Raw genomic sequence first — 24,931 nt, forward strand, 5'->3', positions numbered from 1 at the left:
CATCAACTGAGCATCATAATTTCTGGCACCATGTTCAGGGTCATACAATTGATCCCCTTATTTTGCATCATTACACAAAATAGTTCATGAGGATAATGAGGAAAGATTAAATCAAATCAAGCGTAGGAAAATAACAAGGTTTGAAATAAATTTAAATGAAATGACGGTTCACAGAGAAAAAGAGAATAGATTTCTTGGAATGGATGGTTTCTATTAAATAAGTGGATGATATTTAAGTGCTCTAACCAAGGTCTCGTGAACTGTCTTGATTTATGAGTGACCTTTTGGTTTGGAAAATTGCTGTTATTACACCATTATTCAGGACAGAAAGGAGAAACAAAATAGCCCAATTACTTGGTATATGTGAAGTTACATTGTTTGTTTTGTCAGAGACAGAGTAAATGCCCACTTGGACAGAAATGAATAGATCACAGAGAGGTAGCACAGACCTCTAATGGATAAATCATGTTTAACAAACCAATTTAATATTTTTCAGGTGACTGAAGTGGCCGTTTACAAAGTGACTGTGAATACATTTCATTGTGTAATTTGTGTACTTCCAAAAAAAAAAATAGAATATGGTTCCAATAAAATAGCTGTTAACAAAAAAGTGAAACAGTAAATTGAAGGAAGTTATGCATGGTGTTAGTTATGCATTATGTAGCATTTGCCCTGGAAATTTGCTTTGGGACTCACATTTTCCCAAACATTAAAGTGTCTTTGCCAAAGAAATTCAGAGCCATTTGAACAATGCTGCATAGCTGTAGAGTGAAGAGCTGCAAGGAGGCAGCAATGGATTATGTCAGTTATCCCAATTAAGTCAGAAGAAATTTAAAATGACATAGAATAAAGTCATTTATCTTAGATCAGGGGATTTTCTATATAAGTTCAGAACTGTGGAGAAGCAAGGAGATTTAAGAGCCACCTGCTAAAAATAATTGAAAAGGCAAATTGCTATCTTTATAAACGTTGTGGGCATGTGGTAAAATAATGTCCTATGTCTACAGCTCTTGTTTGTTTATGTGACATAAATAGCACTTCTCCCTTCTTGCTGTTGGATTAAAATGAAGTACATATCTTTGTCCCAGCTCTCTGCACCATTTAGTAGTTTGAACTCACCTGCCTACCAAGCTGTTGTTCACAGCCCACCCTCACCACAACAGATCATTTCATAGCTCTTTTGCTAAATTTAGTTGTTGGTAAAGGTGGCAATTAAATAGCTAACAGGAGGGAATGTTTCCAAGGACATGCAAAATCTCAAAAATGGCAAGTCCCCGCATGCATATGGCTAAAGACAAGGTTGAAATGTTTAACCAGAAATACTAAGTTGATGATCCACTCAGTTTTTTCTTGAGATGCCCACTATTACGGAAGTCTTAAATAAATTATTTGTTATCAAAGGAAACAGAAAGCACTGGATCTAACAAAAGCTATGGGACCAGACAACATCCCAATTGCAATATTGAGAAACTGTGCTTCAGAACTAGACATATCCATAGCTAAGCTGTTCCAATATACAGGCAACTGCCCAACAATCTTGTTTGCAAAAAAGACAGGATCGAATATATCTTATTACCAGTCTGCTCTCAATCATCAGCAAAGTGATAGAAGATATTGCTAACGTTGTTATCAAGTCACATTTACTCACCAGTAATCTCCTCGGCATAGCCCAGTTGGAGTTTCACAATCACCATTCTGTTCTGAACCTCCTCACAGCCTTGGTCCAAACATGGGCTAAAGACTTGAATCCACAAAGTGAGGTGAGGTGAAAATGACTGACTTTGACTTGTGACTAAAAACGGCATTTGAAAAAACTGAAATAATTAAAGGAAAAATATTGCAACCACTGATATCTACCTCCTTCAATGGAAGATGCTTGTGCTTGTTGGCAATTAATCATCCCCAATCCAAGACAACACTGCAGTTCAAGATTGTGTCCTAGGCTCAATCATCTTCAACTGTTTTATTTGTAACTTTCCTTTCATCATGTCAGAAATGGAGATCCTTGCTAATGATGTTGCAATATATACAATTATATTGGCAACTCCTCAGCAAATGAACCAGTCCCATTTTTTATGCAGTAAACCTTACCAAAATTCAGGCGTTGGCTGAGAAGTGACTGATAACATTCACTTCACAAAAGTGCCTGGAAAAGACCAACTCTAACAAGAGAGAATCTTAACCCTTTATCTGGGAAGTTGATAGCATTACCATCTTCACTTCCCCCACCATCACCATCTGAGAGCCGCCTGTAATCAAACATTCAGCTGAACCAGAAACATAAACACTGCAGTTTCATGAGCAAGTCAGAGACTGAGTATCCTGTGGCAAATGACTCACCTCCTGACTTGCCAGCATCAAAAGGGCCTGTCCCACTTGGCGATTTTTTCGGCGACTGCCAGCATTATTGACGGACGTATCAGGTCACCGAAAAATTTGCGGCGTGAAGCGGCGGTGATGCAGCGTGATGACATATGACGCACGGTATTTTTTCAAATGTTGCAACATTTTTTTTGGTGCCGCTAGATTTTGAAATGTTCAAAATCTTTTGGCGACACTGATATGATGCCGGCAGTTGCCAAAAAAATTGGCAAGTGGGACAGGCCCTTTAAGAGTTATGTGATGCAATAATCTCACTCACCCGAATGTGTGGAACTCCAACAGCACTCAATTAACTCAGCTTCATCTCAGGCAACACAACCCACTTGATTGATATCTTATCCATCATCCTAAACATGCCTTCCCTCAACCAGCAGCAACTCTCAAACCCCCAACTTGCACCAGGAATGACAAGGACTGCAGGCTGTAGATTCTCTTCTAAGTCACACACCTTCATCATCACTGGGTCTATATCCTGCCGCTCCCTATCCTGCAGCATATTGGGAGTTTTTTCACAAGATGGGTTACAGCATTCACATGGTTCATTAGATCTCTGTTGTGAATGGTGGTGACAACTAAAATGATTGTTAATTCCATGAACAGCAAACAACTGCAGGATTTTGTGCTTTTACTGCAGAAAGAGTGTATAAAGGATTGTAGAGGCATATGAAACTTAGTATACATCTCGTTTCTTATGTGACTATACATTATTATTTTTGAGAAGCTATGGTTACTTTATCTTTATTGTAGTACTAATGTAGATTGGATTGACTTCAGTTCCACACAAATGGGCACATTTGCAGTAAAATGGTGTACAATAGAACTACTGAATCGTCCATATTAGTTTGTTATAATTCAGTTAAGCCTTCCCCAGATATTAGTGTGCATAGCTTGACTGAGATGTCAGTATTATTCCTTTACTATTCCAGCAATAGAAAAATAATAGAAATGTGAAAATTTATAAAATTGGAGAAACTTTGATGTTACTAGAACAGTAAATATTTGCACTGACCAAATACCATTCATTGTAAGGTAATTTCAATGTTTCTTTCATATATTAAACGGAGAGTATTTCATTCCATATTTGGATCCATATACAGAAATACTGTAGTTAATGGTAAGAAAGAACTGCAGATTATCTGACGGGATAGATTGGCCCAGCATGAAAACCCAACTGAAACTTGAACTCAGGATTAGATGAAAAGTCATACTTTATAATCTACGAGCCTATCTCCAATGACGTATTATAAGTAATCCATTCCACCTTTTTTGTTTTTTTTGATATTTGTAACTCTTTATTCTCTCTTTCTCTCTTTTTCTATATAAAATAAACACTAGAAGCAGAAGTAATCGACAATTGAAAATTTTAATAATGCATGACATGTATATGAAAAGTTTTTTTACTATAATATGTAACTATGCTTTATAATATGTCTACTTCTAATAAAAATATTATTTAAAAAAATATATATATATTGAATTTTCTAGGAATTTATGGCCAGTTCTCACAGTGCGACCTGACGCAAGATGTCACCAGAGTGAAGTGGTCGTGGTCCAGCACGAGTTCCGCACAATATAACGGGGGTAGAAAGAGTTCCCACGGTACTCGGCAATTCTGTCATTTGTGCGAGTGACTTGTCCGTCTCCCGATCTTTCCCGTTAATCGTGAATAAACATCGTGAACTGTAGTGTAGTTAATCACGTGGCACAAATGATGTTACTTTGTTGTCACACACTATATTGGGTTTTTTCACCCGAGCTCTTTAATGGGCTGAAGAATAATCTGTGTTTTTTTAGACAAATGTTGTTTGGTGTGATGCACCTTCTCTCAATATGTGCAAGAAGTCGTCTTTTTATTTTGTCAAATATGAATAAAGACTGTGTCTCACATTGACCGTGATGATTGTGTTATTTTATGATCTACTGAGAGGTGAAACTTTCAGTCTGAAGAAGGCTCTCGACCCGAAACGCCACCCGTTCCTTCTCTCCAGAGATGTTGCCTGTCCAGCTGAGTTGCAACTGGTGTCTATCTTCAAAGGACTGACCACCGGCTAGTTATCGGGGCTGGCGTGTTGCGTTTCACAGACCAAACTTGGGACGGGACTGGAGTTTGGAGGGAAAGGTGGGGGAGTCGAGGGAGAGGAGGGGGAGACAGATGGGGGTGTCTTCATTTAGTGGCGGTGGGTGTCTGTCACTGAAACAGGCAGGTGAGATTTCACATCCACCTTGTGTGTGCCTCTCTCTCTCTCTCCCTCCCTCCCCCCCTCTCACACAGGCATGAATGGATGAACTCAGCGGGCCAGGCAGCATCTACGGAGGGAAATGGACAGGCGACCCATTCTTCAGGCTGCCTTATGTCTCTCTCCCACCCCCAACACCCACCCACACACACGAATGCTGGAGAAACTCAGCGGGTGCAGCGGGGCCGAAACGTTGTCTATTTCCTTTGTTCCATAGATGCTGCTGCACCCGCTCAGTTTCTCCAGCATTCGCGTGTGTGGGTGGGAGTTGGGGGGGAGAGAGACATAAGGCAGCCTGAAGAATGGGTCGCCTGTCCATTTCCCTCCATAAATGCTGCCTGGCCCGCGGAGTTCCTCCAGTCATGCCTGTGTGAGAGGGAGGGACGGAGGGAGAGGGAGGGAGAGAGAGAGAGAGAGAGAGGCACACACAAGGTGGATGTGAAATCTCACCTGCCTGTTTCAGTGACAGACACCCACCGCCAGTAAATGAAGACACCCCCATCTGTCTCCCCCTCCTCTCCCTCGACTCCCCTACCTTTCCCTCCCAACTCCAGTCCCGTCCCGACCCCCTGGGAAACTGAAGGTTTCCCGCTGTAATTAAAGAGTTCCCACGGTAGACTGTAAAACTGGAACCCTGGTTCTGGACTCCCCCAACATCGGGAACATTCTTCCTCCATCTAGCCTGTCCAATCCCGTAGATACGATTAGACAGGTATCTAGTTATTTAAATCAATTAATGATTTCTATCGCCTGCCTCTCATCTTTCAATCGGGTTCGGCCAGAAAAGAACTGCAGATGCTGGATTAAAACGAAGATAGACACAATATGTAGCTCAGCGGGACAAGCAGCATATCAGAAGGGTCTCGACCCGAAATGTCACACATTCCTTCTCCCCAAAGATGCTGCCTGCCGTCGAGTTACTCCATTCTCCCCAAAGATACTGCCTGCCGTCGAGTTACACATTCTCTTTAAACCGGCATCTGCTGTTCCTTCCGACACATGCACAAGAAATAGGCAACTTTTCGGGCCGAAACGTTGCCTATTTCCTTCGTTCCATAGATGCTGCTGCACCCGCTGAGTTTCTCCAGCATTTGTGTGTGTGGGTGGGAGTTGGGGGGGGGGGGGGTAGAGAGATAAGGCAGCCTGAGGAAAGGCTCGCCTGTCAATTTCCCTCCGTAGATGCTGCCTGGCCCGCGGGGTTCCTCCAGTTAGAAACTGCTTTCAGACAAAAAGAGACACAAAGTGCTGGAGTAAAATAGCTCAGCAGGTGAGGTACCTGAACACTCAAAAATGAAAAAGAATAAAAATGTGATTATTTCACCTCCCTTCAACTATTTTGTGTTTCAGCATGAGAGGGATTATAACATTAGAGACATTCCTCTTGTAGTGATGTGTTAATGAAGAGTTGCAGACATCAATCTGATAGTAAAAAATATATTTATTTAACCTCACCTTATGTCCCCTCTGGCAGGCTTCCGGGTTTACCATTCGCAGGAGTTCCCACGGTACCCGCAAGAGTTATTACGGATATCGCACGGATATCGCACGGGCCACTGCGTTCAAACAATGTTGCAAAGCTCACCAAGGCACTCTTGGAGAAATTCAAAAATGTTTGAATTTTCTCCCGACCTCAAAAAGTATCACGACTACCTGACGTTAGCGCCACGGAGGTCCTGGGGGGTCCATGAAGGCCGTACTGTTATTGCAGAAGGTTCCCACGATGTTAAACTCTTGTTAAGTCTTGCTTCAAGTCGCACCGTGAGAAAGCCCTTTAAGGCCTTCACGGCATCTCAAATGCTATTGCATTAACATTGACCAAAAATAGTTTAAAAAGGCATAAACCCTGGTCATGATTAATATTAAATGACTGACTCAGTAGGTGATCTCGAGTGCCAAGGCTATCTGCCCAACTGATGTATCTATTTCCTTGAAGTGGTTTCCTGTCAAATCTGTCATCTTTTGCAGCCTTTATCACAACAGTGAGCGGCAGCTTTGTTGCATGCACTGTCAAGGCTGAAGAATAGGATATGCAGTATATGGGCAGGCAGGTATAAGAAACTGGAGCAGAAATACTGTATGAGGAAAGAATCGCGAACTTTACTTTCCAAAATTCCCCGCCGACAATTTTGCAAGAGCATGCAGTACCAACCCAGATGTTGATGCAACAAAAGGAATAATATAAACATAAACACGTATTTGAAAATAGACTATAATGTTAATTTAGGCAAGTAATATAATATACATTTAAAGAAGCATTTATTTCTTAATTTATTCATGTTTTGGGATTCAAATACTCCTGGCAATGAGGAATTCATTTTGGAAGCAACAAACATAGTTCAATGATTAGCATTGTCATTAAAAAGCATAAGGATAGAACAATAATAAAAAGGGGCAAGTGTAATTTTCCAGCAGAGTTGACCAAAAACAACTAGTGTCTGGCATTCAAGATAGAAACAATATCTTCCCTGAATGGGAAATAATACAATAATATTATTTACTAGACTAAGTGGGACCCGTTGGGTCCCATGTTCACACGGGAGGGCTGATCCACCAACGCAATATTCCAACTCTCCACCAATTCCAATATTGGTGGCCAGTGGGGGGGGGGGGGGGGTTTCTGGAGTGCTAGTATGGGTGTTGTGGGCTGAAGAGACTGGTTTCCAGAGGACTAGTATGGACATTGTGGGCCAAATGGATTCTTGGGGTGGCAGCTCAGTCACTCAAGCCTGATGTGCTGGCAGCTCACTCACGGCTGGTGGGCTGGCAGTTGACTCACGGCTATTCTTTGAAATTCCATTTCAAGCAGGGTGCAAGGCCACCAAATTCAAATGCAGTTTCCTACCATTTCAAGCAGGGTGCAAGGTCACCAAATTCAGGTGCCGTTTCCTATCACTTCAAGCAGGGTGCAAGGCCACCGAATTCAAGTGCTGTTTCCTACCACTTCAAGCAGGGTGCAAGGTCACCAAATTCAAGTGCATTTTCATACCAGTTCAAGCAGGGTGCAAGGCCACCAAATTCTAGTGCAGATTCATACTACTTCATGCAGGTTGCAAGGCCACCAAATTCAAGTGCAGTTTGATGCCACCAAGCAGGTTGCAAGGTCACCAAATTCAAGTGCAGTTTCATGCCACTTCAAGCAGGGTGCAAGGCCACCAAACTCAAGTGCAGTTTCCGACCACTTCAAGCAGGGTGCAAGGCCACCAAATTCAAGTGCAGTTTCATACCACTTCATGCAGGGTGCAAGGCCGCCACATTCAAATGCATTTTCATACCATTTCAAGCACCATAAAACCACACAAAACACCACACTCACAGTTCAGTAGACATTCAGTGTGTTCAGTTGATTCACAGCTCAGACAGGGTCGTGACCTCTCCCTCCCCCATCTTTCGGAGACTGAGCCACACCCACACTTCTGGGTATTATAATCCCACCCCTCCCCCCCCCCCCCCCCCTTCCCGCCGGAAGGGACGTGGCCTTCATGGCATGATTGACAGGAGAGAGTCTCAACATTGTTTAAACACAAATAACACTTTTATGGGAAGAATCCTCTGCACCTGATGAGGGGAGAGGGACTGAGTAAGGTGGCCAAAATCATAGTCGTAAGTGGTAGCGTTTTATCTAAAATCAATATACAGTGCAAACAGGAAGTTGTCAACCATTTGCTGTGCTTTATTTCAAACCAACCACCACCAACCATGTGCTGTGCTTTATTTCAAACCAACCACCACCAACTATTTGCTATGCTTTATTTCAAACCAACCACATTTTCATTTTCAAACCACATTAAGGGGACTCAAGGTGAGTAAAACCACACTCACAGTTCAGTAGACATGTGTTCAGTGTTATTCACAGACTGAGAGACATGACCCTCTCGCTCCCCCATCTTGCAGAGACTGACTGAGGCACTCGACACTTCCGGGTTTTATAGTCCCTCACACACCTTGGCCTTCAGGAGAGAGAATCTCAACATTTTTTAAACACTAATAACTCTTTTACTTGTAATCGATGGGAAAAATCTTCTTGTACAGCACAGCGGAGGGGGGCTCAGAGTAAGATGGCCAAAAATCACAGCCCTAGTGGCAGTATTTTTTCTAAAATCTATATACAGAACAACAGGAAGTGGTCAAGATCAGACTTTTAGTAATATAGATTAAAAAGAAAATATGTGGTTAGAAATGATAGACATGGACAAAGAGAACATATTAAAAGAACTGAAGAAAGGTCTCGACCCAAAACGTCGCCCTCTCCTTTTCTGCATAGATGATGCCTTACCCGCTGAATTTCTCCAGCATTTTTTGTGTATTTTCTTATATTAAAAAGACGAGCATCTTTAGAACACAGAACATAGGACATAGTTGGTCTTGGCATCACATACAGCACAGGACAGAAGCTTTGGCATAAAATCTCTGTGCCAAACATGATGCCAAGACCAAGATTCAAGATTCAAGAGAGTTTATTGTCATGTGTCAACCGGATATTGTAGTCATAAATACAGATCAGATCAGTGTGACCATATATATCAATAAACAGATACAGTGCAATAGGCAGTTATAGTTCATAGTTCTTTGAAGTTGTGTTTAATAGTCTGATGGCTGTGGGGAAGTAGCTGTTCCTGAGCCTGGATGGTGCAGATTTCAGGCTCCTGTACCTTCTACCTGATGGCAGCGGAGAGAAGAGTGTGTGGCCAGGATGGTGTGGGTCCTTGATGATGCTGGCAGCCTTTTTGAGGCAGAGACTGCAATAGATCCCCTCGATGGTAGTGAGGTCAGAGCCGATGATGGACTGGGCAGTGTTTACAACTTTTTGCAGCCTTTTCTGCTCCTGGACATTCAGGTTGCTGTACCAAGCCACGATGCAACCGGTCAGCATGCTCTCTACTGTGCACCTGTAGAAGTTCGAGAAGTCCTCCTTGACATACCGACTCTCCGTAATCTCAGGAAGTAGAGGAGCTGATGTGCTTTCTTTATGATTGCATCAGTGTTCTGGGACCAGGAGAGATCTTCAGAAATATGCACGCCCAGGAATTTGAAGTTCTTGACCCTTTCCACCATTGACCCATTAATATAAACGGGACTGTGGGTCCCCATCCTACCCCATCCGAAGTCAACCATAAGTTCCTTGGTTTTGCTGGTGTTGAGAACCAGGTTATTGTGCTGCCACCATTTGGTCAATCGGTCGATCTCACTTCTATACTCTGGCTCGTCCCCATCAGTGATACGTCCCAAAACAGTGTTGTCATCGGCGAATTTGATGATGGAGTTCGCACTATGTTTGGTTACGCAGTCATGAGTATAGAGTGAGTACAGCAGGGGGCTGAGCACGCAGCCTTGAGGTACTCCCGTGCTGATTGTTATCGAGGATGACACATTTCCACCAAAATAGACAGACTGTGGTCTGTGAATGAGGAAGTTGAGGATCCAATTGCAGAGGGATGCGCAGAGACCCAGAGCTGAGAACTTGGTAACCAGCTTGGAGGGGATGATGGTATTAAATGCCGAGTTGTAGTCAATGAATAACAGCCTGACATATGAGTTTTTGTTGTCCAAGTGGTCCAGAGCGGAATGGAGAGCCAGTGAGATCACATCCACCATTGATCTGTTGTGGTGGTAAGCGAACTGCCGTGGGTCCAGGTTTTTGTCGAGGTATGAGTTGATTTGCGCCATGATCAGCCTCTTAAAGCACTTCATCGCCGCGGACGTTAGTGCCACTGGTCGATAGTCATTGAGGCACGTCACCTTGCTCTTCTTGGGCACTGGTATTATTGATGTCCTTTTAAAGCAGGTGGGAAGCTCAGACCTCAGAAGTGAGAGGTTGCAAATGTCCGTAAAAACTCCAGCCAGTTGGTCCGCACAGTTTTTAAAAACCAAAAAGACTGCTGCAGACATTGGACCTACCTAGTAGGCCCAGCTTACCCGCCACGGACGTTGAGGAGATCCTCGCTGCTAGAGCAATGAGAGACCCATGAGCAACCACTGAGAGCAAGATGGGCCATCGAGGAGCGAGGTCTAGGAACGAGGTGGGCTGCCGAAGAGTGAGGAGGGTGTCGAGGAGTGAGAAGGGCCATTAGAAGCTCCCAGCAAGCATCTAATGAAGGAGTGAGAAGGGCCGTCAAAGAGTGAGGTGCCCATTAGTAGCTCCCAGCAAGCGCCGTGGAGCCGTCCAAGAGAGAATCCGGTGACGGGTAGCCAAGGATGGGCCTTCATTAGTGCCAGAGGTCAGACGGACCACATGAGTGCTGGAGGTTGGTCAATGACGGGCTGCCGGGAACAGAGGGGGCCTGGCTGGGGGGCGGGGGGGGACGACACCAAAACAAAGATGACCCGGGGTGATGGGGGCCGCCCAGAGAACAGAGACCCGAAATGGAGGGGCCAACGAGAACAAAGGTGGACCATTGAGGACCACATTGAACACATGGAACTTTGTCAGCGCCATATTCGTGGCAACTCTTTGCATAATTTGCGTGTGGTATGCAAAACAAAGAATAAATTATCAATCAATCAATCAACTTTTATCTGCCTGCACATAATCCACATCCCTTCATTCCCAGTATATCCTGGGAAATGCCTTGCATTATCAGTGAATAAAAATGTAGAAATTGCCAGGTCCAGATAAACATATTCCAGGTTCATAGAGAGAATGGGAGGCTCTGGACATCATGTTCTGATTCTCTTTGGTTAAAGGAGTAGAACCAGACAGATGATTGTAAGTCTGCTCATGTGGATGTGTTGGTTAAGAAGGGAGATGTCTAATATGATTGATCAAATTAATAGAATATATAATGATGCATTTATCATCAGTTAGTGAGGCACAACTTGGATTCAAAATTAGCTCAATGGGAGAAAGGAAATATTGATGGTCAACAGGAATTTAAGGGAGTAGAAGACTGTAAAGCAACAGGACTCTGCAGGGACTCAGTGTAGGGTCACTTTTTTGTGGTATATGACAATGATTTGGATAAATATAGGGGTTGTGATTAAGAAGTTTGCAGATAATATTAAAATTGGAAGCATGATTAATAGTTAGGAAAAAAGTTACAGGCACCAATGGACAGGTTAGGTGGTCACAGAACTGTTAATTTTCATCCAAAAAAACCTATGAAGTGAGACATTTAGGGAGAGCAAACAAAGCAAGCAAATGCACAGTAAGAAGTATAGAGAAACAAAAGGATCTTGGAAAGAATGTCGCTCATCCCTGAAGATAGCAGAACAGGTAAGAAAGGTATTCAGAAGAAATTTGTGATACGTATCTTCATCGCAAAAAAATCCAAAACCACAAAGATTTTATGTTTGAACTGCATAATAAACTAATCAAACCACAAATACCAGTTTAAATATTAGGAATAATATTGTCAGTACTGGTGAATGATTCACACTAAACCACATGTCTGCCAGGTTCACCCCCCCCCCCCCCCCCCCCCCCCCCCCCAGAGATGCTGCCTGACATGTGAATGTTTCCTGAATGTGTGTATTTGCTTCAGATTTGCAGCATCTGCATGTATATTGGGCTGGAGTTTCCACTAGATCACTTTATTCATTCTGCCTTCCACCCCTCAGACCTTTTGATGGTCTCTCCTCCCATCCATCCTTTCTCTGCACCTTAAACTCATTTTGTCTCTAACTTTGCTCAACTTTGATAAAAAACAAGAAGATTTTCAACCTCAAAAGCAAATTTATTCTCTTTCCACCAAAGGGGCTGGCCCACTGCAGTGACCTAATTGGTGAGTTTAGAAGAGTTTAGGAGATTTTGAAATAGTGTCATGTTGAAGACCTCCTTTGACTATATGGAAGACCTCCTTCGACCACCTTCGAGCATGTTGAAGACTAGCTTCGACTAGCTTCGGGAAAACTGGACACCGAATAGTGGAGAGTGAAGACAACCTTCTTCGATCTCCTTCGACCTCCCTTCGACTATGTTGAAGACTATCCAAGACTACCTTCGACTACCTTTGATTACCTTTGACTACCCTCGATTACCTACAAATAACATGCCGACCTACTACGACCTACCTCGACTAAACCTATGAGTAAAAAAAATATTGATTTTTTCCACGGCTACCTTTTTTTACTCGCGGGCATTTTCAGCATGTTGAAAAATACGCCGTGACCTAGCTGAGGCCTCGAGTATGCGGGGACCACTCTCAAGCATGAAGGAGAGTTACAAAGACCTCCTCGGACCTCGTGTCGACCATGCTGCAAGTATGTCGAGGGCAATCTCTTCTGAACTCGCGGATTAGGTTGCCCCTTTTGGCTGCCTGACCTATTGAGCCTTTACTGCAATTATTTTTTGAATTCCAGCATCTCCAGTATTTGGTTTTTGAACCTGTGAGCTGTGCACCTTGAGAATTTGTGATCCTTTAGACAGTCCCTGAAAGAGCAAGCAGACATCATTCTCCCATTCACTCTCCTCCACTTCCTACAAGATACAAGATACAAGATAGTTTTAATTGTCACGTGTGCCTAATGGCACAGTGAAATGAATTTCCATACAGCCATACATTAAAAATCAACAGGACACAACACACTATAGAGTTGACATAAAACATCCCCACACAGCAGAATCAAAGTTCCCCACTGTGTGGGAAGGCACCAAAGTCAGTCTCTTCCTCCACTATTCCCCGTGGTCAGGGTCTCCCCAAGCCCTCCGCAGTTGCCGCTACTGGCGGCCCGATGTTCAGGACCGCACGCCGGGGTATTAAAAGTCCGACGTCGGGGCTGCGGGACGTCCTCAGCGGCGTGGACACAGAGTCGGCCCCCTCCTACCGGAGTCTGCTGCTTCCAATGTCCGTAGGCCGCGCCGGGTGGAGACTGCTGCTGGAGACCCTCTGCAAGGCGCCCCAGGACTCCACGATGCCGTTCAGCGCCGCCCGCGTTGGAAGCTCTCCGCACCAGAGCTCCACGATGTTGGAGCAACGGCCCAACGCTCCGGAGCTCCAACGGCGACCCAGGTAGGTATCGCCCGCTCCGCGGTGACTCCAGCGCTGCGCCGCCGCTGTAGCAGCCCTGGTCCGGTTCCCGGTCCCCGGCAGGAAAGGCCGCTCCGATCCAGCTGGTAGGCCGCGAGGTGGGGGGCGAGGACGCGACTCGGAGAAATAGTCGCGTCCCCGCCAGGAAGAGACTGGGAGACGGTTTCCCCCTTACCCTGCCCCCCTCCCCCACATAGAAAAGTTAAAGTTCCCCCTAACACAGACTTTAGACTAACTAAAAATAATAAAAAAGACAGAAAAAACAGACAGGCTGTAGGCAGAGGCTGCTGCCAGTGCAGCGCCCCTAGTGGTCCTCTTCTACCTCCTCTTATTACTTCTTTTCTTCTACCTGTGGTTCATGTTGCTTGTCCTCTTAATGGCATTGACCCAACTCACGAACCTGCTAAGTCATACAATGTACACCTGATGACAATGAAGTTGGAGATCTGTAGATATTGCCGGATGAACAGTGCGTTGGTAATGGTATATTATGTTACGTGAACTGAGATACAGTGAAAAACCTAAGTTTGCATGTTATCCAATCAAATCATACCACACATGAGTTCATCAGGTAGTGCAAAAGAAAAGAAATAGAGGTATACGTTTGTGAATGAGCAAGAAGCATTGAGAGGTTCTGCTGCAGACTGCAACATTTCCAAGTGACTGCCTGTTACTCATTAAATTGGGCCGCTGGTTTATGTGTGGCCAGTAAGGAGGATCGTGCAGAGAAACATGACTTAATTTCACCTGACAATGCCAAAAAATGAGGAATGGCATCAAGGTGTGCATTTCTAGAAATTCATCAAACATGCAAGGATGGCTGATGCCAGTGAGTGTTAATTGAACTAAGTACCCACAATGCATTTCCCTCCACCTCATCACATCACACTGCAATAGGAAATGCTATTTAATCATATCCCTAAGCCATTATTTTCTCATCACTCATAAATATACAGTCGAAAGACCCATTTCACTCAAAGTACTGTCATCCTTTAGGGGAACAAGGATATGGCGGACCAATTGAATAACTACTTTGGTTCCGTCTTCACTAAGGAAGACATAAATAATCTGCCGGAAATGGCAAGGGACCGCGGGTCAAAGGAGCTGGAGGAATTGACTGAAATCCAGGTTAGCCGGGAAGTGGTGTTGGGTAAATTGAATGGATTAAAGGCCGATAAATCCCCAGGGCCAGATAGGCTGCATCCCAGAGTACTTAAGGAAGTAGCTCCAGGAATAGTGGATGCATTAGTGATAATTTTTCAAAACTCTTTAGATTCTGGAGTAGTTCCTGAGGATTGGCGGGTAGCAAACGTAACCCCACTTTTTAAGAAGGGAGGGAGAGAGAAAACGGGGAATTACAGACCAGTTAGTCTAACATCGGTAGTGGGGAAACTGCTAGAGTCAGTTATTAAAGATGGGATAGCAGCACATTTGGAAAGTGGTGAAATCATTGGACAAAGTCAGCATGGATTTACGAAAGGTAAATCATGTCTGACGAATCTTATAGAATTTTTCGAGAATGTAACTAGTAGCGTGGATAGGGGAGAACCAGTGAATGTGGTGTATCTGGACTTCCAGAAGGCTTTCGACAAGGTCCCACATAAGAGATTAGTATACAAACTTAAAGTACACGGCATTGGGGGTTCAGTATTGATGTGGATAGAGAACTGGCTGGCAAACAGGAAGCAAAGAGTAGGAGTAAACGGGTCCTTTTCACAATGGCAGGCAGTGACTAGTGGGGTACCGCAAGGCTCAGTGCTGGGACCCCAGCTATTTACAATATATATTAATGATCTGGATGAGGGAATTGAAGGCAATATCTCCAAGTTTGCGGATGACACTAAGCTGGGGGGCAGTGTTAGCTGTGAGGAGGATGCTAGGAGACTGCAAGGTGACTTGGATAGGCTCGGTGAGTGGGCAAATGTTTGGCAGATGCAGTATAATGTGGATAAACGTGAGGTTATCCATTTTGGTGGCAAAAACAGGAAAGCAGACTATTATCTAAATGGTGGCCGATTAGGAAAAGGGGAGATGCAGCGAGACCCGGGTGTCATGGTACACCAGTCATTGAAGGTAGGCATGCAGGTGCAGCAGGCAGTGAAGAAAGCGAATGGTATGTTAGCTTTCATAGCAAAAGGATTTGAGTATAGGAGCAGGGAGATTCTACTGCAGTTGTACAGGGTCTTGGTGAGACCATACCTGGAGTATTGCGTACAGTTTTGGTCTCCAAATCTGAGGAAGGACATTATTGCCATAGAGGGAGTGCAGAGACGGTTCACCAGACTGATTCCTGGGATGTCAGGACTGTCTTATGAAGAAAGACTAGATAGACTTGGTTTATACTCTCTAGAATTTAAGAGATTGAGAGGGGATCTCATAGAAACTTACAGAATTCTTAAGGGGTTGGACAGGCTAGATGCAGGAAGATTGCTCCCGATTTTGGGGAAGTCCAGGACAAGGGGTCACAGCTTAAGGATAGAGGGGAAATCCTTTAAAACCGAGATGAGAAGAACTTTTTTGACACAGAGAGTGGTGAATCTCTGGAACTCTCTGCCGCAGAGGGTAGTCGAGGCCAGTTCATTGGCTATATTTAAGAGGGAGTTAGATGTGGCCCTTGGGGCTAAGGGGATCAGAGGGTATGGAGAGAAGGCAGGTACGGGATACTGAGTTGGATGATCAGCCATGATCATATTGAATGGCGGTGCAGGCCCGAAGGGCCGAATGGCCTACTCCTACACCTAATTTCTATGTTTCTATGTTTCTATCCAATAAAATGTCATCTCAACGCTGTTGTATTTCAGTCGATATAAATGGTACTACACCATAAGCTATTTTTTTGGAAAGGAAAGTAAAACTAAATAAGGTAGACTAAACTGCTGGAGAAACTCAGCGGGTGAGGCAGCATCTATGAAGCGAAGGAAATAGGCAACGTTTCGGGTTGAGACTCTTCTTCAGACTGATGTGAGGGTTGGGGCGGGAAGAAGAAAGGAAGAGGCAGAGACAGTGGACTGAGGGAGAGCTGAGAACGGGAGGAGAGCTGTCTGAAGAAGGGTCTCGACCCAAAACGTTGCCTATTTCCTTCGCTCCACAGATGCTGCCTCACCCGCTGAGTTTTTCCAGCAGTTTTGCCTACCTTCGATTTTCCAGCATCTGCAGTTTCTTCTTAAACAAAAAACGAAATAAAGTCAGTCATAAAATTTACACCACCACACTTTAGAAAATGACCCAGAGTGCTTGTATATCATAAATCAAATGTGAATTGTAATTGTTGAATCTTAGCTTTGAACCCCTAAATCAAATTTCACACATTATGATGAGCTATAATGCCTATATCACATACGGAAATATCAATTAAGCATTGTCTTTGTAATAATTCTTATCTGATGCTCATTATTTATCAATACAGCTAAATAAAGTCTTACCTGTGCACTTCATAGAGAAGTTCCAATAAAATGCTGTAGAAGTCAAACTGGTGATCATTGGTATTTACTTTCCTAAGGAGGAAATGGAAGCATCACTGAAATCATTTAAACAGTTTAACAAAGTAAATAAAAGTCATTCAACAATCAGAATTATGGTAGTTTAGTGGTTATGGTAATTGTTGAATAATTGAACCTGGGAACTGGAAAATTAGTATATTTATTCCTACTAAGGCAGTTTAAGGAAATGAATTAAATCCTAAAAATAGGATAAAGTTCCAAAGATTAAAACATCCTTAGTTAAAGCAAATAGTCATTTATATTGGCCGAAAGGAAACAACTATTATTTATTTTCAATGTGATGTAAGTTGCCATCAACAGTGCAATCTAGCAGCACAAGCTCACCAACAACCCACTCACTGATGCCCAGTTAGGTTCTGTCAGGAGCAATTGGCTTTACACCTCAAAACAATCCGAGTCCAAACATGGATCTTCGAGTTGAATTTCAGAGGTGAAGAGAGAGTGACTACCCTTGATCTCATGACAGCATTTTACTAACTGTGAAATCAAAATGTACATGTAAAGTCGGTCAATGGACATTACAAGGAAGTGACTCCTGTGGTTAGAGTCACACATAACGCAAAGAAAAAATGTTCTTAGAAGTATATCATCCCATTCCCAGGACATAATTGCAGGAGTTACTAAAGGAAATATCTGAGATCCAACTATCCATCACATTCCCACTAATATTATTTCTGTCTGCAGATACCCAGTGCTTAATTGAAGCAGAAAGATAAATCAAGAAACACTACACATTTTTCAGACAGCAGTGGATGAAAATGATTCTGCTGGTCCCATTTACCCCTCCTGTAGAGATTGCACTTCCCCATGAGATTTAAAATTCTTCAAGAATTCCCCAATATTTTGTTTATTATCCGTAATTAAGGTCACTTGTTTCTCGTACCATCATCCCTTTTATCCCTTAATTTATGTTGCCCTCCTCTGCATCAAATACTTTATTTTGTTCTTCTTCTCCTTGCTTCACTGGATCATTACTTGCCTAAAATGAAAATCTTGAAATATTCATTCAGTGCCAGTCCACAGATGCTGCTAAACTGCTGTGTATTTTTAGCACCTTCTGATTGATGCTTAATTCTCCTCTGAAATGGCCTTATAGTTGGAAGAAGGCCAACTAACAGTTTCTCAGAGGGCACTGAATGGAAATGGGCTGTAAATCCATCCTGAGAATGAGTACGAAGTTTCAAGAACTTGAACATTCCCATGAATTATCACCTCCTACGCTCGCAATGTCACACATCTTTTTCCATTTTCATTCATTTCCTGAGTCAAGAGCACCCCCATCTGGTAAACCATATAGTGCTGTTCAAAGACATCCAAAGCAACCATCTTAAAAACACATGCATTGGAAATTGTTTTAAAGCAAGTTTTATCAACAATTGTATCACATGTCCCCCATCCCCACGGTTTGTTTTCTGAGGATGACCATGAGAATGAATTTGCAGCCAATTTTCAAAAACTGACCAGTTTTTATCGCATTACTGCAGCCATTTAAGTGATTAATTAAGTGATCAACACACAAGGCAGCACACAACTATTTGCGACTAAAATAAAATTAGTGCTTTTATTGTGATCATCCATGATTTTGATCAAATCTGCAACATCATCTCCATGTTCTCTGCTCCAGAATGGAATTACAATCCATCCATGCACGTGAAAGAGTTGCATTTGAGTTTATTTGACATTTTCCAAGACTTCAACATTCTTCTAAACTGACATAGCTAGAATTGGATTTTTTAGTAATCAGTTTAACACAATTTCTTTGCTTTTGTCCCCTAGTAATAAAGCAAGATTCCCAAATGTTTCAACAACTTTCTCGAATTGTCCAACAACTTCACCGAGAAATGCACCAACACTCACAGAGTTCACTGTTCTCCATCTGCCTCATAATTGTTCAAATATCTTTCCAATTCCTCCCCTTATTCTTCCAAACATTCTGCTTCAAATTTCTCTGCAGTAAACTTCATGGATCATTAACAGCAGTGGGAAGGAGGGGGAGGGGGGGAGAGAACAAAGGAGGAACTGGCGGGTATACATTGTAACGGCGCCATTTGTGGCGACTATTTGCATAACTTGGGTATGCAAGCAAAGAATTTCACTGTGCCTTGTCACATGTGACAATATGGGTGGAGGCAGGTTCTCTGGATGCTTTCAAGAGAGAGCTAGATAGGGCTCTTAAAGATAGCGGAGTCAGGGGATGTGGAGAGAAGGCAGGAACGGGGTACTGATTGGGGATGATCAGCCATGATCACATTAAATGGCGGTGCTGGCTCGAAGGGCCGAATGGCCTACTACTGCACCTATTGTCTATTGTCTATAATAAAGTATTCCATTCTATTCCATGTATACACTGCCACCATTTGTAATACCATACCTTGACATCCTTCATTCTACCACTTTTGTTAACCCAAGAGGGTAAATGCTAGTTTTAATATGGAGCGCAGAAGGGCAAGCGGGAATAGCATAGGGTATACGTGAAAAGAAGAGATGCCAGCCTGGTTAAGATTCAGTATGGGACTATTTCTGTCCCAAACTATAAAAACAGCAATAGACACAAGGACTCTGGTCAAAGCTCTGCAGTCTTGCAGTCTTGAGTGCTAAAGTCAAGGCGAGTATTTGCAACCATACACAGCCAGAACAACAAATAGATGATCCACCTCAACTTCCTCCTAGGATTCCCACCATCAGAGATCAGTGCTCAGCCAATTTGATTCAGTCCATTAAAGAGATGAGGCCAGTAAAGGTTATGTTTCGAGAAACAACTGGCTACTAGTACTTAATTATTACTTAGTCCATTCATTATTACCCAGTTAAGGACTAGCTGTGCCTCAACTCAAGCTGCTTCTGTATAGCTACAAGCAGGCAGCTAACTGACAATAAGGAAAGTCATCCAGATAAATTCTGTTCACCAAAAAACAGAACAAATACAATTGCACAGCATTTATGCAATCAGACTACTCTCATCATCACCAAAGTGATGAGTGGTCCTATCTATTGTTCAATACCATCAACTCACTTGCTCCCTGATACCCAGTTTGGATTTTGCCATAAGCACTTGGTTCTAGGTCTTATCACAGTTTTGGTCAAAACATGTCCCAAACAGATGAATTCAATAACTAAGATGAAAAAGCCTGTTCTTGGCATTATGACCTGACCAGTGCAGCCATCAAGGGCTCATGATGAAAATGAAATCATTTTGCATCAAAAGGAAAATGCTCCAATAATTGGAATCATATATTGCACGTAGGAATACAGTTATGATTTTAGAAGGTCAATCATCGCATCCCCAGAACATCACTGCAGAGGTTCCTAAAAGAATTAGGACATTCCATCAAGTTACACCATTCAATCATGGGGCCTTCTCCCCATACCTCTGACCCCAAGAATCTAGTCGGCTAAATATATCCACTCTTGACCACGGCCTTCTGGCAAAGTCCACAGATTTCACCACCCTCTCACTAAAGAAATACCTCCTCATCTCCTTCCTAAAAGAATGTCCTTTAATTCTGGGGCTATGACCTCTAGTCCTAGACTCTCCCACTAGTGGAGACATCCTCTCCACAAGGCTCTATCCAAGCCTTTCACTATTCCGTACGGTTCAATGAGGTCTCCCCTCATTCTAAACTCCAGGGAATATAGGCCCAGCGTCATCAAACGTTCATCATATGTTGACCTAAAGGACCTGTCCCACTTAGGCGATTTTTTAGGCGACTGCCAGGAACTAGTTTTAATGGAATTCACCTACGACACCTGGCAACAACCTACGATTGCACCCACGTCAACCTACAACAACCTATGACAACCTACGACAACATCTACGGCAACCTACAACAACCTAGACAGCATAAATTGTCACCACTGTCACCGGAAATGTTTCAACATGTTGAAAATCACCTAGGTGGGACACGCCCTTAACGATTCCTGGAATCATTCTTGTTAACCTCCTCTGGACCCTCTCCAGATCCAGCACATCCTTCCTCAGATATGGTGCCCAAATTTGCTCACAATATTCCGAATGCGGCCTGACCAACACTTTACACAGCCTCAGCATTACATCCTTGTTTTTGTATATAATTGCTCTCTAACTAAATGCTAGCATTGCGGTTTTTTTCTTTACTACTGATTGCAGATTAACTTTTTGGGAATCCTGCACTAGCACTCCCAAGGCCCTTTGCATCTCCAATTTCTGGATTCTCTCCCCATTTAGAAAATAATCTACGCATTTATTCCTACCACCTAAATGCATGACACCACACTTTGCTACACTATATTCCATCTGCCATCGGTAGTGTCCTCGACCCAACCATTTTAAGCTGTTTCATCAATGACCTTCATTCCAAAATAAGGCTCAGAGGTGGAGATGTTTCTTAATGATTGGACAATGTTCAATTGCATTCACAACCCTGCGACATATAAAGCAGCCCAATTCTGAATGTCATGAGTCGAGATAACATTAAGGCATGAACATAGTGGTGTTCACTATTCCACGAATGTTCAACAAGACCAACAGCATAAATAGTGTAGCAAAATTAGTAAGTTAGAGAATGGGTAAACTATTTCTTATTACACATGTCCTGACACCAAAAGGTTGTAAATCATCCAAAAATTAAAGACAAGAGAGTGAAAGAATTCTCTCTATTTGCCTGTGTGAGTGGAGCTCCAACAATCAAGATGTTCAACAACATCCAAGATAATGCACACCAGTACAATCCCATCCACTGACTTAAAAGTTCCTCAACCACTATGGCTGCACTGAACACCATTTATCAAATGCACTGCACTTATGTTCCTAGACTATATTAACAGCACCTCCCCAACGTATGACAATGGCCACAAAGAAGGTCAAGAGCAACTGCACTGAAACACCATCACCTGCAGGGGCCCCCTCCACATCACATATGTCCTGACTTGGAAATTAATGGCTAGTTTATCCAATATTGCTGGGCCTAAATCCTGGAAGTCCCTATTCAACAGGACTGTGGGAGGGCTTTCACGAAGAAAACCTGAGGAGTTCACCAAGAAGGCAGCTCACCATCACCTTCTCAATGGCAATCAGGTGCAGCTTTGCCACCAATGCCCCGCTTAAAAAAAGTGACTAAAAGGTTACTTTTCTACACAATCAACTCTAATTCTAGACCCAGTAATCCTGTAAGTAATCGATTGACCCTTTAAATTCTGCAAATTTCAGTACGGCATGGTGCCTTTCTACTGCAGAACACTGGTTTCAAAATGATAATTAACATAGAGTATTATCTGGATGGACATGACGCTATTCACACAATGGGCATCAAATAAGTATTACCTTAGGGTAGACACCAGCAACTGGCTACTCCAGATATTGCTGGTAATCATGATAATACTGATGCTAATATAATAAACTAGACTAAGTGGGACCCGTTGGGTCCCAGCATCACACGGGAGGGCTGGTCACCAACGCAATATTCCACCTCTCCACCAATTCCAATATTGCTCGCCAATTCCAATATTGCTCGCCAGTACGGGGGAGGGGCATTCTGTTGCGCAAGTATGGGTGTTGCGGGCCGAAGGTACTGGTTTCCAGAGGGCTAGTAAAGACATTGTGGGCCGAATGGATTCTTGGGCTGGCAGCCAACTGTTGCAATGATTTTAAATGCCAAGACAAAGCAAACAATTGGGCAGCAGCCACCCGACAACCAAAATTCATTTTGTGAACACAAACTTGTTAAAAAGGCGAAGCAACCAATTGGGCAGCAGCCATCTTACAGTCGCATCGAGGGGACTCACCATGGAGTAGACGTGCGTTCAGTGTTATTCGCAGCTCAGAGAGCCGTGTCACTCTCGCTTCCTGGGTCTGGCAGAGACTGAGTGAGGGAGTACACTTCCGGGTTTTATAGTCCCTCCCCCCTTCCGCCAGCAGGGGCAGCAGAGAGAATGGGAAATTAAAAAAAAAACATTAATATCTCTCTGGCGCTCTGAGCGAGGTGCCAAAAATGACGGCCGTAGGTGGCGGCGTTCTCTCGGAAATCACACCACAGTGAGCCAAAAGCGGTCAAGATCAGACTTTTAGTAATATAGATACAGAAAATGATAGAACTATTGAGCAGGTAGCCACCATATTTTGAGAGAAAAAATATAAATAGTGTTTCAGATCGATGGCCTTTCACCAGAAGAAAGAAAAGTGAGAACATTTCCATTTATCAGTTGCAGTAAAGAGAAAAGCGGAGAGAACAAATAAATGTTTGTGATAGGATAGAGATCATATGTAGTGTGTAGGAAGGAATTGCAGATGCCGGTTTAAACTGAAGATAGACACCAAAAGCAGGAGTAACTCAGCGGGACAGGCAGCATCTCCGGAAAGAAGGAATGGGTGACATTTCGGGTCGAGACACTTTTTCAGACTGTTTAGGGATAAGGCAAATAAGAGATATAGACGATGATGTTGCAGAACTCTCGTCAAGAGATGAGAAATTTAAAGTAGATAGACCTTGAGGAGATTTTGCAATGCAGCAGACAAAATGTGTAGGAAGGAACAGCAGATGCTGGTTTAAACATGTAGTGTCTGGGAAGAATTAAAGAAATTAGTGAAGACTCGATATTTGCAGGTTATCTGGAGATATAAATAGTAAGGCCATTTGGCAATTTTATACAGAATCAATATTATGGGTGAACTGGAAAGTTGCACATTAAAGCAGTGGTTCACTACTTTGGTTGCATGGAATCTGAAATAGACAGAATTGCTGGAAATATTGGTAGGACAAGTAGCATCTACAGATAGAAAAACAGAGTTAATGTTTTAAGCTGATCATCTTCAAAAATATATATTATGTAAGTCCATTAGCCTGAAATATTAATTATATTTTGCTCTCTGCAGATGTTGCTTGGCATCCACACTATTACCCACATAAACTGTTATCAATTTACAATGCATACTGATGAGCCTATGCTCACGTCATATTACAAGTGTGCCCACACATTGCATTAACACTGATTGCAAATGGGGCCAAGTATCATTTTTCACTAACAACGCACAGTGGAAAATATAAAGCAGCGGTAGAGTTGCTGCCTTACAGCGCTTGCAGCGCCGGAGACCGGGGTTCAATCCCGACTACGGGTGCTGTCTGTACAGAGTTTTACGTTCTCCCCGTGACTGCGTGAGTTTGCTCTGAGATAGACAATAGACAATAGGCAATAGGTGCAGGAGTAGGCCATTTGGCCTTTCGAGCCAGCACTGCCATTCAATGTGATCATGGCTGATCATCCCCAATCAGTACCCCGTTCCTGCCTTCTCCCCATATCCCCTGACTCCGCTATTTTTAAGAGCCCTATCTTGCTCTCTCTTGAAAGCATTCAGAAAATCTGCCTCCACCGCCCTCTGAGGCAGAGAATTCCGCAGACTCACCACTCTCTGTGAGAAAAAATGTTTTCTCGTCTCCGTTCTAAATGGCTTACTCCTTATTCTTAAACTGTGGCCCCTGGTTCTGGACATCAGAACATCGGGAACATGTTTCCTGCCTCTAGTGTGTCCAAGCCCTTAACAATCTTATATGTTTCAATGAGATATCCTCTCATCCCTCTAAACTCCAGAGTGTACAAGCCCAGCTGCTCCATTCTCTCAGCATGTGACAGTCCCGCCATCTCGGGAATTAACCTTGTAAACCTACACTGCACTCCCTCAATAGCAAGAATGTCCTTCCTCAAATTAGGGGACCAAAACTGCACACAATACTCCAGGTGTGGTCTCACTAGGGCTCTGTACAACTGCAGAAGGACCTCTTTGCTCCTATATTTGATTCCTCTTGTTATAAAGGCCAACATGCTATTCGCTTTCTTCAATGCCTGCTGTACCTGCATGCTTACATCTACGGTTTCCTCC

General features: G+C 43.3%; 1 protein-coding gene across 1 annotated transcript in view; it reads right to left on the bottom strand.

The window, feature by feature from the left end:
• LOC129703884 (uncharacterized) overlaps nt 1–24,931 on the bottom strand; it is a 314,315-nt gene that overhangs the window by 280,385 nt on the left and 8,999 nt on the right. The window contains exon 2 of the mRNA XM_055646562.1: nt 17,005–17,076. Within this exon, the coding sequence (XP_055502537.1) occupies nt 17,005–17,076 (72 nt within the window). The remainder of the gene's footprint in view (nt 1–17,004; nt 17,077–24,931) is intronic.

The sequence above is a fragment of the Leucoraja erinacea genome, chromosome 1 (assembly GCF_028641065.1).
Source record: "Leucoraja erinacea ecotype New England chromosome 1, Leri_hhj_1, whole genome shotgun sequence".
Lineage (NCBI taxonomy): Eukaryota > Metazoa > Chordata > Chondrichthyes > Rajiformes > Rajidae > Leucoraja > Leucoraja erinaceus.